Source organism: Cnephaeus nilssonii, assembly GCF_951640355.1.
Source record: "Cnephaeus nilssonii genome assembly, chromosome: 2".
In the NCBI taxonomy this organism is placed as follows: domain Eukaryota; kingdom Metazoa; phylum Chordata; class Mammalia; order Chiroptera; family Vespertilionidae; genus Cnephaeus; species Cnephaeus nilssonii.
Genome location: NC_137073.1, coordinates 75218665 through 75232654, shown reverse-complemented (window position 1 = coordinate 75232654; position 13990 = coordinate 75218665). Strand labels below are relative to the sequence as shown.

Sequence of the window (13990 nt, the reverse complement as noted above, 5' to 3'; positions counted from 1 at the left end):
ATGTAACTGATGATTCTCAGAGGGAAGTGGAGGGCAGAAATAACCAAAGAATTTATATGTATGTGTGGATAATCCATGGACACAGATAATAGTGCAGTGAAGGCCTAGGGAGGGTGTGGGATTGGGGAGGAGGGGGCCAATGGGGGGAGGAAGAGACATCTGTAATACTTCCAACAATAAAGATAAATTTTTTAAAAAATTCCAGAACAAACTAAAAAAAAAAAAAAGTTATGCCATTCACACTATTATAGCCTACAATGGCTATAAGAAATAAGGCAGACATGGATGTGGAGAAATTGGAACTCTCACACATTGCTGGTGGGATTGTAAAATGATTCAGCCACTTTGGAAAATAATCTGACAGTTCCTCAAAAGATTTAGCGTGGAGTTACCATGTGACTCAGATTTCACTCCTAGGCACATATCCAAGGGAAATGAAAACATGTCTACCCACAAAGCATGTACACATATATTCATTGCAACATTTTTTATAATAACCAAAAAGTAAAAATAATCCAGATGTCTATCAGCCTGAATGACTAACATTAAATTTTTAAAAATACTTTTAAAGTAAAAGTGAAGGAGGTAACTGATGATCCATCTGACTAAGGCCTTGGATATGACCTAAGGATTCTGTCTAGGGACACATTGTTATTTTTTTAGTACAGATATGTACCCATCTTAGTTTATACTGTGCTTAGTACTGCCTCACAACAATTCTATCATGTAGGTAAGTATAAATTCATTTTACAGATAAAGAAACTGAGACACAGAAAGATTAATTTTAGGATCGCTTAGCTAGAAATAGTCAAGCTAAATTTTGAATTTAATCATTCTGATGCTCTCTTACTCTTAGCCTCCAGGTTATACTACAGTGATGCTTTCCTTCAGACATTTTTCTTATGCTTTGCTCTGCTTTCCTACATAGGGGTCCAGATTTTATGGAAATGAGCTCAAGAAAGAAAAGCAAGTAAACCAACGAATTGAAAATATGATGCAACAAAAAGCTCAAATTACCAGTCAGCAGCTAAGGAAAGCACAATTACAGGTATTAATTTATTTGCTAAAGAAAGTGAAAGCTGATAGAATAGGAATTGACAGTTTAAATGCATCATGCTCATGTCATAAGTAAAAATAAGGTAAAATGTAAATAAAATGTTCGTTATACTGTAAAACAAAAATTTAACAAATATGTATACTTTGTTAAAATTACTCTACTTTACATAAAGATGCTACACTTAGACATTGTCATCTTCATCAAACAGACGAGTAAAAGGAACCTTAATTAGATTAAATAACTTGCCTAATCATTTGACAAGTAGTTGGTAAAGTCAAAGCTTATATTCTTTTTATTATATACATACTTGGCAGCTAGAAGGGCCACAGGATTAATGTGCCATATTTTCTACAATGCTAATTTTGGAGGAACATATTAACTAATTAAATTAAAAGGTAATTTAAAACATAATTGTATTATAGTAAAACAAAAAGTCACATAAAGGGTAGAATGTCTAATGTCTAATTTTTAAAATAAAACACAAGAATTCTAAAAATTTGGGGGCTTTTGGCTTCTTCAGAATCTTTGGGGAGTAAATACTTTGTTCCCTCTGGTATTAAAAGTTATTTCAGGAGAAAAGATTGGTAAGAACTACACTGCCAGAGAACATGTGGTAGAATGACAACTCAAAGCAGTCAAGGTTCTGCTAATAAAACTAAAGTTTAATTTTAAAAATAATTTTATTGTTGATCAAATCTGATTCAATTTAACAAAGCACTTTGCAACATAATGATAAAATCATAATATTAATTTGATTCTTGTGATAGAGTTGAGATCATAAATTTTATGTCTTCTTTACCAAACTATAATGTGTCATTTAAAAAAATATATGCTTTCCCAGAGCACAACCTAATTTTGATCTTCTGTGTTAAGAAGTCTGCTACCATGATAAAATATAATTTGTCTACCAAATCATCATTTTTAGTGCTTCATAGCATGCCACTGTATGGAGGTACCATAATTAATTTACTTTAACCCACTGGTTCCAGTTGTTTTTTTTTTTTTATATATACATCCTTGTGATAATCATTCTTATTTACATGTCTTTTTATAGGCCCCCACCCACCTCCCCTCTGACAGCTATCAGTCTATTTCATGTATCCATGCCTCTTTTTCTATTTTGTTCTTCAGTTTACTTTGTTCATTAGTGAGATCATATGGTATTTGTCTTTCTCTGACTGGCTTGTTTCACTTAGTTATAATAATCTCCCGGTCCATCCATGCTGTGGCAAAAGGTGATTGTCTTTTTACACATTAGTTAGCTACTAATATTTCCTTTTTTGGCTGTTTCCTCTTTTATTCTGTTAGGATGTAGGCTAAGTAGCTGGCACAAGAGACCCAAACATATAATGGTCTAAATAAGATAAAAATTTATTACTTAATAGGTAAGTAATCCCAGCTGGTCAGGTAGTTCTGATCACCATAGTAATTTTGAGAACCAGTTTCTGCATCATGTTTCATAATTTCAAAATGTTATCCTTACCAGGATTGACAAAACTGGATTAGCTCCCTAGTAAGGAAGAAAGAACAAAGGAAAAATTAAAGGCAAAGAATTTGCTATTACACAAGTGAAAAAGAAGTTGCACACAGTATTTCAGCTCACATCCTTTTATAAGAATTTAAATTCCACGGTCACACCTAACTGTAAGAGAAGCTGTAAAATATACCTGGGTGGCCATGTGCAGCTAAAAATCTATTACTATAGAAGGAAGAGAGAATGGATTTGGGGGTTCAACTAGCAGTCCAAAGCAATGTCCTCTGTTTATATTTCTAGAGGAGCAGGTATCTTTTTTCTCTTGATTTATAGATATCATATATTAAGGATTTTTTATTTTTTAAAAATATATTTTATTGATTTTTTACAGACATGAAGGGAGAGGGAGAGAGAGTTAGAAACATCGATGAGAGAGAAACCTCAATCAGCTGGCTCCTGCACACCCCCTACTGGGGATGTGCCCGCAATCAAGGTACAGGCCCTTGACCGGAATCGAACCTGGGACCCTTGAGTCCGCAGGCCAACGCTCTATCCACTGAGCCAAACCGGTTAGGGCATATTAAGGATTTTTTAAATCTGCACTTGTAAATACTTTCTCCAGTTTGTTGTCTTTTAATTTTACAGGGTTTTCCCCCCTATATAATTTTAAATGTTTATATAAACAAATCCAACAGTATTTTTAAAAATTTCCTTGTCTTAGGTATTGTGCATAGAGGTTATTCCTCACAAATAAGCCTATATGTTCTTTTAGTATTTGTATAGATTTTGTTATAGTCAAATATTTAGTCTCTTTGGAATTTGTTTTGATGTAAGGTATGAAGTATTTTTTTCTAAAATAGTGAATATTATTTTTTTCCTAAGTGGTATTATTTTCCCCAAATAATGATTCTCTTGTCCCAACATCACTATTGAATCATGAGTCCTTTCTCTACTGAGTTGAAGAGGCATGTTTATATACTAAACTCTCATTGTACTTGGATTTGTTTTTGGACTCTCCTGATCAATAGAATCTTTTCCTGTATCAGTACCATGCAATTTTAATTATTAAATTACAATAATATAGTTTAATATCCTCCTTCACTACTCTTCTTTAAAAATTTTTTATTTTTCGCCAAAACCGGTTTGGCTCTGTGGATAGAGCATCGGTCTGTGGACTGAAATGTCCCAGGTTCGATTCCGGTCAAGGGCATGTACATTGGTTGCAGGCACATCCCCGGTAGGGGGCGTGCAGGAGGCAGCTGGTCGATGTTTCTAGCTTTCTATCCCTCTCCCTTCCTCTCTGTAAAAAATCAATAAAATATATATTTTTAAAATTTTGGAAAAAAATTTTTTTTTATTTTTCTCATGCATTCTTTTAAATAAATTTAAGCATCATTTTATCAAGGTTTTTAAAAATTCTATTCTGTCCACATCAACATTGTCTTTAAAGTGATATTAATCCTTATGCAATTGATTTTCTAGACCTTTTTTTGTTGAGTTTTATGGATCTATAGCCTGCGAATATCTTTAAGTTTTAAAGATATAATACATATGAGTGGTGCAATATAACAATATCTTGCTGTTCATACTATTTTTAAAGCTCATATTTTAAAATATGCTAATAATTTGGAGGAATAGAGAATACCTATATATATTGCACAACAGAATTTCAGATTTGTTACAGTTTTAGTTGACTATTTCACAGGAGGATCTCTGGCATCTTTTGTAAGGGGAATGACAGGAAATGTGTTTTATGTTGATTGTTAAATTGTTTTGTTTGTTAAGCTTCCTTTAAAAGAAGTTGTATAAATGGGAGGGGATTGAGGAAGTCCTAAGGAGTCTAGAAGTTCTCAGAGAACAGAAAAGTTTTCATAGGAAATGTGTTTCTATTTTAGAGTCATAAAATTTCTGAATAGTAGATTTTATTATGTGTGATAAGATAGTATGAACTATTGCCAGTCAAGCTGAGGTAAGTAATCTCTGTAGACATGAACTCCCATAATATTTATTCAGATCCTCTCTATGTATTCCCCACCCCACCCCATCCTCATTAGATTTCTTAAAGGCACATTTTTGTAGCTGCTAAAACATCTTATTATAGCATGGGTTCATAAATTGAATAGACAAACATCATATTATAGTAAATGGCAACTACACAGCAAATCACTGCATTTTTACCATTTTAACACTTGATTTTATGAATTCAGATTTATTCAACAATTGTCAGAATAATGCTAATTAAGAAAATGAAAAACAATATTTCTGAAATACTCTCCTAGATGTAATAGAAAAAGGATTTTTAAGAACTTAGACATAATATGGATATCAAACATACCACTAGCTTATTTCAGTGATAAAAACCTTTAAAAATCTATTTTAGGGTAGCATAAAATAATGGAAAGAGCACAGACTTTGAGTAACCTGATTTCCAGGTCTAATTCTAACATTTACCAGCTGTATGAAGGGCAAATTACTTAATCTTATTGAGTTTTAGTTTCCTTATCTATACTAGTGAAATGGGAGTAATAATCATTATGTCAGAATTATTTTGACCATTAAATGCATTAACAATAAAAAGCACTTAAAATATACCCTTGTCATTTAATATACTTAGCAAATGTCACGTCTACTCTTAAAATTATAGGTAATATCATTAAGCCCTTACCACTTGACAAATAAGGAAAGTGAGGAGGAGAGGACAGTTACACTGTCATGTAACTAATTAGTGGCAGAGCTGAGACCCAAACAAAAGCCATTAATCTGTGACATACTGGATCTCGAGTGTGGCAAAAGGGATACCGTACGTACATGTTTGAGATTCATATCCAAACTTGAAAGTCATTTGGAAGGAAAAATGGAAGAAAGGAAAACATGAATGAGAATTTCACTAGAAGAAACTTGAAAAAAGCAGTGGTGGGCATTTGGTAAATGTTGATAGAAAAGAGTTCAGAGAAGGGTGACTAATGAGAGATAGTAAAGGAAAATGGAATGTATGAGTCATCAGTGGGGAGGTTTCTTTTTGGCAACTGTACACTTGCCATAAGCCCAGAAAAGTCAATAGATTGCTGAAGAAACCGCCATATCTTTAATATATGAGTCCAAGGAGAATTTTTCCCATTTAGTTTGCTTTCTATTATCTTTTTCCTTCCCAACGATTCTGGGTTAAGATATTTCAGATGCTGCTCTCTTATTCTCAGTTGACTCATATTTTAAGCATATTTTCTGGATTAATATAGAGTAGTTTTCAAGTCCTTGTTTTTATTAGTTTCCATGACTTGCTCATATCTTTTTTTTTAATGTCAAGATGCTATTCTCCAGTGTAAAATTGAACTGGAAGTTTTAAAACTGGATAATAAATCAGCTTAATGTTGAAAAGTTTCATTTATTAGTCATGGTGTCTCACTGCATGAGATCAGCCTTCCCCAAATTTTTCTACAAATACTACTTTCTCTTTTTAACCAGAAATATACATATGTATAAATTTTATTCCTCTTTTCCTCTCCCTTTCTTTCTTAAAGTTCTTTCTCCTCCTTATCTGAGACAAGGTTTCTCCTTAGGTACTAATCTCACAATTTAGTATCTAATACAATAAGTGCCATAGTAAGAACAGGAAAACTTACAAGGAAACATTAAATTCTAGGGTGCAGAGGACAGAGATTCAGTTAAGTTTCAGAGAAATATCTGAACTGACTCTTAAAGGCTTTGTGACAGGAAGGGCTTTCTCGGCTAGAAACAGCCTGAAGAAGGCCAAGAGCACTGCAGATTGTTCAGTGAATTGCAGCCTAAATAGGATCAGGCCCTCTAGGAAGTCTTACTATGACTGCTAGAGACAAATGTGATACAGTGTGACTGTTTCTAAAAGAGAAGTTGCAGTCTTAACATGCAGCTAGTGGGCAGCTAGTGTCACTATAATGCTAAGAAGCAATGATAGTAGCAAGGCTGAAGACCAGTGAGGGGAAAGGCTAAACTATACCCTTGTAACTCTCCACCTTTGAGGAAACCTGCCATGGGGATTTCCACGTGATGGAAATTGCTTTTATTCCAGAGATCACCCCATTTATATATTTATGGCTGTTTTCCCTCAAATTTTTAAAAACATATTTTTATTGATTTCAGAGAAGCAGGGAGAGAGAGATAGAAACATCATTGATGAGAGAAAAATCATTGATCGGCTGCCTCCTGCACCCCCCACACTGGGGATTGAGCCTGCAACCCTGGCATGTGCCCTGACCTCCTGGTTCATAGGTCGATGCCCAACTACAGAGCCACACTGGCCAGGCTCCCCTCAAATTTTTATTGTTTTGTTATACAGCTAGACATTGATCCTTTTAGTAATAGGTTGCATTTATTGAATTTGTACCATTTGCCAGCCACTCTTCCATGTTCTTTATGTATTCCATCTCACTCAATAGCTTTCTAATCCCTTTTCTCATAATTTTACTGGTTTTATTGACTTCTTTGTGTGTGTCAAAGATCAGAAAGGTCACACAGCCACTTTCTGCTGGTGGGAGACTGAGAAAGTGCATAATTAGCTTTTTCAGCATCTATGGTAGAGGTCGCAAAAAAGGAACACTTGGGACTGGGTATGTCTGCTATATAAACTCTTTTCTTACTGCCCTACTTTGCTTATTTCTACCCCTTTTCATTGACCCAACTCTTTCTCTCTAAAGAAACAAAAAAATTCTTTAAAGATTAAGATTCTTTACTGTTATATATGACATATATACTGAAATTTTATGAAAGATTAATTACACCTTAAATTTTTAATTTGATTTGTATCAAATTTTAGCCTTATAAAAACAGTTCTACAGAGGGAATGTTTACATGTGCTTTAGTATAATCTTTTGTTGCTCATTTCCTTTGTTGCTATTTTAAGACATGAATATTATGAGTCAGATAGGAGTAGTTGTTTATTTTACCTAAAGTGAAGCTTTTAGTTACATAAGTTGTTCTCCAAATTTATAAAGCAGTAGAGTCATTTGATATAAGAGGTTGGAATAGTTTATTCTTCAATAAATACTTATTAAGTACCTCTTATACTTATGGGTAGGGTATTGGGACATGTAAGAGTTGATAGGGAATGATATTTGAGAACAGACTGCCTATATTTGTGAAAATTAAGCCTTAATAAACAACATAGGTAGGTGGGTGAGTGGGCAGATGGATGGATAGTTGAATAGAGACAGATGGACTGATACTTAGTAAAATATTAATGTTATGATTAGTAGTGTTATAATATTATGTTGTCAAAAGTATATTAACTTTTTAAAAATTAAGGTTGACAGGTTTGCAATGGAATTGGAACAGAGCCGGGATCTGAACAATACCATAGTGCACATCGACATGGATGCTTTCTATGCAGCTGTAGAAATGAGGGACAATCCAGAACTGAAAGATAAACCCATTGCTGTAGGATCATCAAGTATGTTGGTAAGTAGGTAAAGACAAAATGGAAATTTCATAATATATTCAAGTAAGCCTTACTGGTTTATGCAGGGGAAAGATTTTATTGAATTCTACCAGTTTACTGAGTATTTTTCTGATTGCTTTAGTGTTCAGTTACTAAATCCTTTCAACATCCCTTGAGGTACAAATTATTGTTTCCATTTGACAGATAAGAAAACAAACTTAGAGAGATGTTTAATAACTTCCCTAAAGTTCCAAACCTGGTAAATGGTAGAGTGGCATTGTACTTTCTGTTGCAAATTATATTTTTCTCAAGTAACTGTTCTAGTATAAAAGAAAAAAAATGAAGAAAAAGGAAAAATGTTATTCTAAAGCAGGGCTTTGCAAGCAATGGCCTACACACCAAATCCAACCTACTGCCTCTTTTGTAAGTAAAATTTTACTGGAACACAGTCACACCCATTAATTTGTTATTATTGTTGTTACACTAAAAGAACATAGTTGAGTACTTGCAACAGAGGCCATATGAACTGCAAAGCCTAAGTAATTACTATCTAGAAAAGGTTTGCCACCCATTCTAGAGTGACATATTTCATTAATGTAGTACTGTAATTAAGTAATTTTCCCCATGACTTGGAATCTTTGCTTTTCTGATTACTATGGTGCTCTTCCTTATTTCCACCCTAACCATAGAAGGTAAAGATGACCAGAATAACCATATGTAGCTTAAAATGTGTTGGGAATTAAAAGTAGTAACTAGAATAGTTGGGTTTTGGTATTTAAAAAAACACACATATGGGGAGGTCAATCAGGGAAAAAGGAGACATGTGTAAGATTTTAGACAATTAAAAAAAAACCATGTTTCCCAATGGTTAGAGCGTCAGCAAGCACACCAAAGGGTTGCAGGTTCGATCCCTGGCCCCCAGATTAGGGTGCGTGCGGGAGGCAACCAATTTATGTATCTCTCTCACATCAATGTTTCTCTCCCTCTCTCTTTCTCTCTCTCTCTCCCACCCCCTTTATTTCCCTCCCTCCCCTCCTTCCTTCCACTCTCTCTAAAAATTAATGGAACTTGGCTAGAGTGACTCAGTGGTTGAGCGTTGACCTATGAACCAGGAGGTCACGGTTCAATTCCCGGTCAGGGCACATGCCCGGGTTGCAGGCTCAGTCCCAGGTGGTGGGCATGCAGGAGGCAGCTGATCGATGATTCTTTCTCATCATTGATGTTTCTAACTCTCTCTCCCTCTCCCTTTCTCTCTGAAATCAGTAAATACATATTTTTAAAAATTAATGGAAAAACTATCCTCCTGAGAAGATTAACAACAACAAATATATATATATATATATATATATATATATATATATATATATGATAAATGCTTTCTAATGCCTTAGATAGCTAAATCCCTAATGACCTCTAATGCCTTAGATAGCTATAAACCTAATTCCTACTAAGTTATTATTTTATTACAAAACTATAATCTGTTCATTATATCTGCTCCCATGAGTATGCAGGCAACTAACAGTCCTGGTCCCAAAACAGTGTTTATTGAAAGGATACTCACCTTTCCCATAAATCAACTAATACTTGAAAAAACATATTTAATTTCATTAATATTATATAATGCTATATTCTTATCTATTAAATTATGTATGTATGCATATATGTGTATATATACACGCATGCAAACATACACACATACCATAGTCATGTTAAAGATAACCCCACTGTTAAATTCACAAAATATTTACTTTCCTATAATTTTTTTTGTCTTTCTTTACACCAAGCAACCTACAGGGCTGCTGCTTCTACTTTCCTATAATTTTTATCCTCCTAAAAATTGCTTGTTTTCAAATTCAAAATGATTATCTGTTATATTTAAACAAAGATTACTCCCCGTGTATGCTGATCTAATAGATTTCTCTTCTAATGAGATTTGAAGCATAATTGTTTTTGTCCTGATAAACTCTTAAAAATATCTATATAGTCATGGTGGTGATGATACACGCTTTATTATTACAACCTGTTACAGTTAGAATTCTTTTTTAATGAATTGTAGGATTTTTGAAATGTTTAAGTTAGTACTCATAGTTAGAACTTAGACCCTGTAGTGGTTATTTATTGCTGCATAATGAACCCTTTCAGTACTTAGTGGACAACCATTTATTTGCTCATGATTCTATAATTTGAGCAGATATGATAGGGATGGCTAATCTCTACCTGGGGTTGCCTAGAGCTATTTAGCTGGGGCTGGAAAATCCAAAATGGCTTCACTAACATGCCTGGCACGTCAACTGACTGAGATGGCAGGAATGGCTTCCAGCCATCCAGCTTTCCCCTGTCTTGGTGCATATTATTGTATTTATTTATTTTTGCCCCTCACCCAAGGATATGTTTTTTTAATTGATTTTTAGAGAAAAGGGAAAGGAGGGAGGGAGGGAGGGAGGGAGGGAGGGAGGGAGAGAGAGAGAGAGAGAGAGAGAGAGCCTACAGCCTAGGTATGTGCCCCAATCCGGGATCAGACCTGCAACCTTTTGGTGTATGGAATGGCATTCCAATCACCTGAGCCACCCAGCCAGGACTCATGGTGCATTATTATTTAATATTCTAACCATGTAGGTTGCCAGATCCCACAAATGCAAAGGCTGCTGACTTCGTAATGCCGAGGCTTCATGACTCAGAATTTCACTCCCTCACATTCTTTTCGTCAAAGCATGTCAAAATGCAAGTCACTTGGCATGAGGAACTAGAACCCACCTTTGATAGGAGGAACTGTAAAATATTGTAGCTATGATTTACAATCTACCACAAACTAAACGTTAAAGGAAGTCATATCTAAAATTTTGTTTCTGCTTTACCATAGATCTAGTGTTTATATACACTGAGTGGCCAGATTATTATGATCTCTGAACGCATAATAATCTGGCCACTCAGTGTATATCGTATATAATAAAAGGCTAATATGCAAATTGTCCCCTCGACCAGGAGTTCGACCAGCAGGCAGGCCGGCCAACCGCCTATGTCCCCTCCCCCTGGCCAGGCTGGCCGGACCCCACCCATGCATGACTTCATGCACCGGGCCTCTAATACACACACACACACACACACACACACACACACACTGAGTGGCCAGATTATTATGTGTTCAGAGATCATAATAATCTGGCCACTCAGTGTAGATCCCATTAGATTTATTTATATTTAAAGCATTGGTTTGTCTTTTTAGTGCCATCTGCATTTTCTGTTCCAGAATACTGACCAAGGATTAGTGTAGTTTTGAGTACTATCAAGATTTTTTAAATGCCATTTAAAAAATAATTAATGGGAAGTTGATGTTATTATTGTGAAATAATGACTCCATTTGATAGATTCTGTTTTGCATTTCTTTGACTTTTCACTTAATGTTCCAAAAAAAAGATTTCATTTGTGATAAATTTGTATGTAGTACTATGATCTACCACATGGACAGAGACTGTTGTCAGATATCATCCATAAGATTTAGTAATGTTCTCCTTTTTACTTTCAGTTTTTATTTCTATCTCCTAATCAAAATGTTTTCATCAAAAAAGATATTTAAGCCTTAAGAAATGAAATTAACTTTTAAAGTTCTTTTAAGCTTTTATCACTTCATTTTGGAGACTTAATTTGACTAACCATATATTAGACCTTTTGATTTTTGTTCTAGATGAAAAATTTCCAAAATCCCATATAGATCAAATTCCAAATCTGTACTATTGTACCATCCTATTACTTTCTATATTATTACTTTCATGTAACATCTATACTATTTGTATTATAATATTACTTTATATTTATACTTTACTATTATTACTGGCCAAGGGGGAGGGGCCGTGGGCGGTTGGCCGGCCGCCCCCGCCCCCTGGTCGAACTCCCGGTTGAACTCTCATCGAACTTCTGGTTGAGGGAACAATTTGCATATTAGCCTTTTATTATATAGGATCACCCACTATCATCCAGACTTTGATATATAGTACTATATTATGGGTATGCCTTAAAACCAATGAAGTTTAGTTACTGGAAATGTAAGGGAACCTTTTTATTATCACAGTCTTGTTTATTACCTGGTGTCATAATTATGGAGATAGCAGTGGGAGAAGGTCATGATGTCATCATGCTATGATAGGATAAAATAAAAGCTTGATTTGAGACAGTGACCTATAAAAGACATATCCTTAACTCCTGGCCTAGTGGCTCAGTTGGTTGGAGCATCATCCTGTACACCAAAAGATTGCAGGTTCACTTTCTAGTCAGGGCACATACCTAGGTTTCAGGTTCAGTCCCCAGTCAGGGTACGTATGGGAGGCAACTGATCTTTGTTTCTCTCTCACATATCTCTCTCTCTCTCTCTCTCTCTCTCTCTCTCTCTCTCTTCTCTTGCCCTCCATAAACATATCCTCGGGTGAGGATTAAAAAAAAGAAATGTCCTTGAATTGAAAATGCACATCAGTAATGTGTTTCTTTTGAATGCATCGATCAATATGTTCATTTTAGGTTTGTATATTTATTCCCAAGTGGTCCATTTTCTTTCAGAGTACTTCAAATTACCATGCAAGGAGGTTTGGTGTTCGTGCAGCCATGCCAGGATTTATTGCTAAAAGGCTCTGCCCACAACTTATTATAGTGCCTCCAAACTTTGACAAATACCACGCTGTGAGTAAAGAGGTAAGTCTAAAGTCTCACCCCTACTTATACATAGCCTTCACTGATTTCCTGTCACCTACAAAGTCAAGTCCACATGCCTTCACACTTCAGAATTTGGCCTTAGTTTATCCCTTTAGTCTCACCTCCTACCACTTCAATCTATATATTAAATAACTGAGCTGTATAGGGTATCCAGAATGCACCCTTCTTTTTCCTAATTCTTTCTTTTTCCATATGTTTTTTTTTTAAATCTGCTTTAGAAAACTCTTTATGTCCCCAGAAAACTTTGAATTGCTTTAATAATAACCTAAATTAACTTTAGATTTTTTTTCTTAATGTGCACTGTACATTTTCTTCTGGAATCACCTGATATTTATAATGTACAAAATCTACTCAAGTCATTAATTTCAACCTCTTTTCTGAATAATTTTTTATCAGTGTTTTTAAAACAGTAACAGAATTCACATATTTTGATTAGCTTTTAATAAGCTTGAAAATCCCTCAAAGACTTTGTAAGAAAGAATTGTTTTAACTCCTACTGTAATTCAGTAAAACTCTGGACAGTGTGATAATGAGAACAAATTGTTTTTAGTTATCTTTAGTGTAGTTATTTACATAAGTTAGAGAAATCTTTAAATTTGAGCAGGATTTAGCTAGTTTATTTGCAGATAATAAATGTTTTTTTATGTGTAAATGAACAATGGCATAAATTCACTGACTATAAATACATTAATATTTATAGCTTGGTTTAAAAGTTCAAAGAAAAGCCATTTTTGTTTTATCCAAAAGAATGGGATAGCTTTAACTGTTGTCATAGCCTAGTACTTGATATTTACTGGCACATTCTATTCTTGTTCTTAAAAGCAGTATCCTATGTAAAGGAAGTTAGTGAGTACTCAGTGCCTCTAGGGAGTACTTCTCATTCAGAATAATCTTAGTTGGCTGCCAACTACAGACTTTCCAGAATTTCATTTTCACTAGAAAGATTCTATTTGAGTACATCATGAAAATGGTTTCTTCTACAGGAACAGAGCTAATTAGGTACTCTGAGCAAAACTTGGCCAAGTTTTATGTCACTGTTTTCTAAAATTACCTTTCACTCAGCTGTTCATATTATATTAAGCTAAAAAGCTTTCGTTTTATAAATCATCAAGAAAGGCTTTCCCATAATGCATCAGACAGCTTTTAAATACTAGATGGAACCATAACGTAATTTATTAGCAAGTATGTTTTTCTAACATATTATTTTGGCAACCATTTCCTCTAGTTTCAGCTAATACTTCAATGGTTAAAAAAAATTAGTTTAATGTAATAAAACTGTCTTATATAAAAAGCATTTTCAGAATCATGCAGAGATTCAGACCTTTTTATGTATGTATTTCTTTTATCC

At 34.4% G+C, this 13990-nt stretch overlaps 1 protein-coding gene across 2 annotated transcripts in view; it reads left to right on the top strand.

The window, feature by feature from the left end:
* The window catches only part of POLK (DNA polymerase kappa), a 75331-nt gene that overhangs the window by 31898 nt on the left and 29443 nt on the right, over positions 1–13990 (top strand). For both annotated transcript variants that reach the window (XM_079796282.1, XM_079796283.1), the window contains exons 3-5: positions 929–1048; positions 7809–7961; positions 12490–12621. In XM_079796282.1, coding sequence (XP_079652408.1) covers positions 929–1048; positions 7809–7961; positions 12490–12621 — 405 coding nt within the window. The remainder of the gene's footprint in view (positions 1–928; positions 1049–7808; positions 7962–12489; positions 12622–13990) is intronic.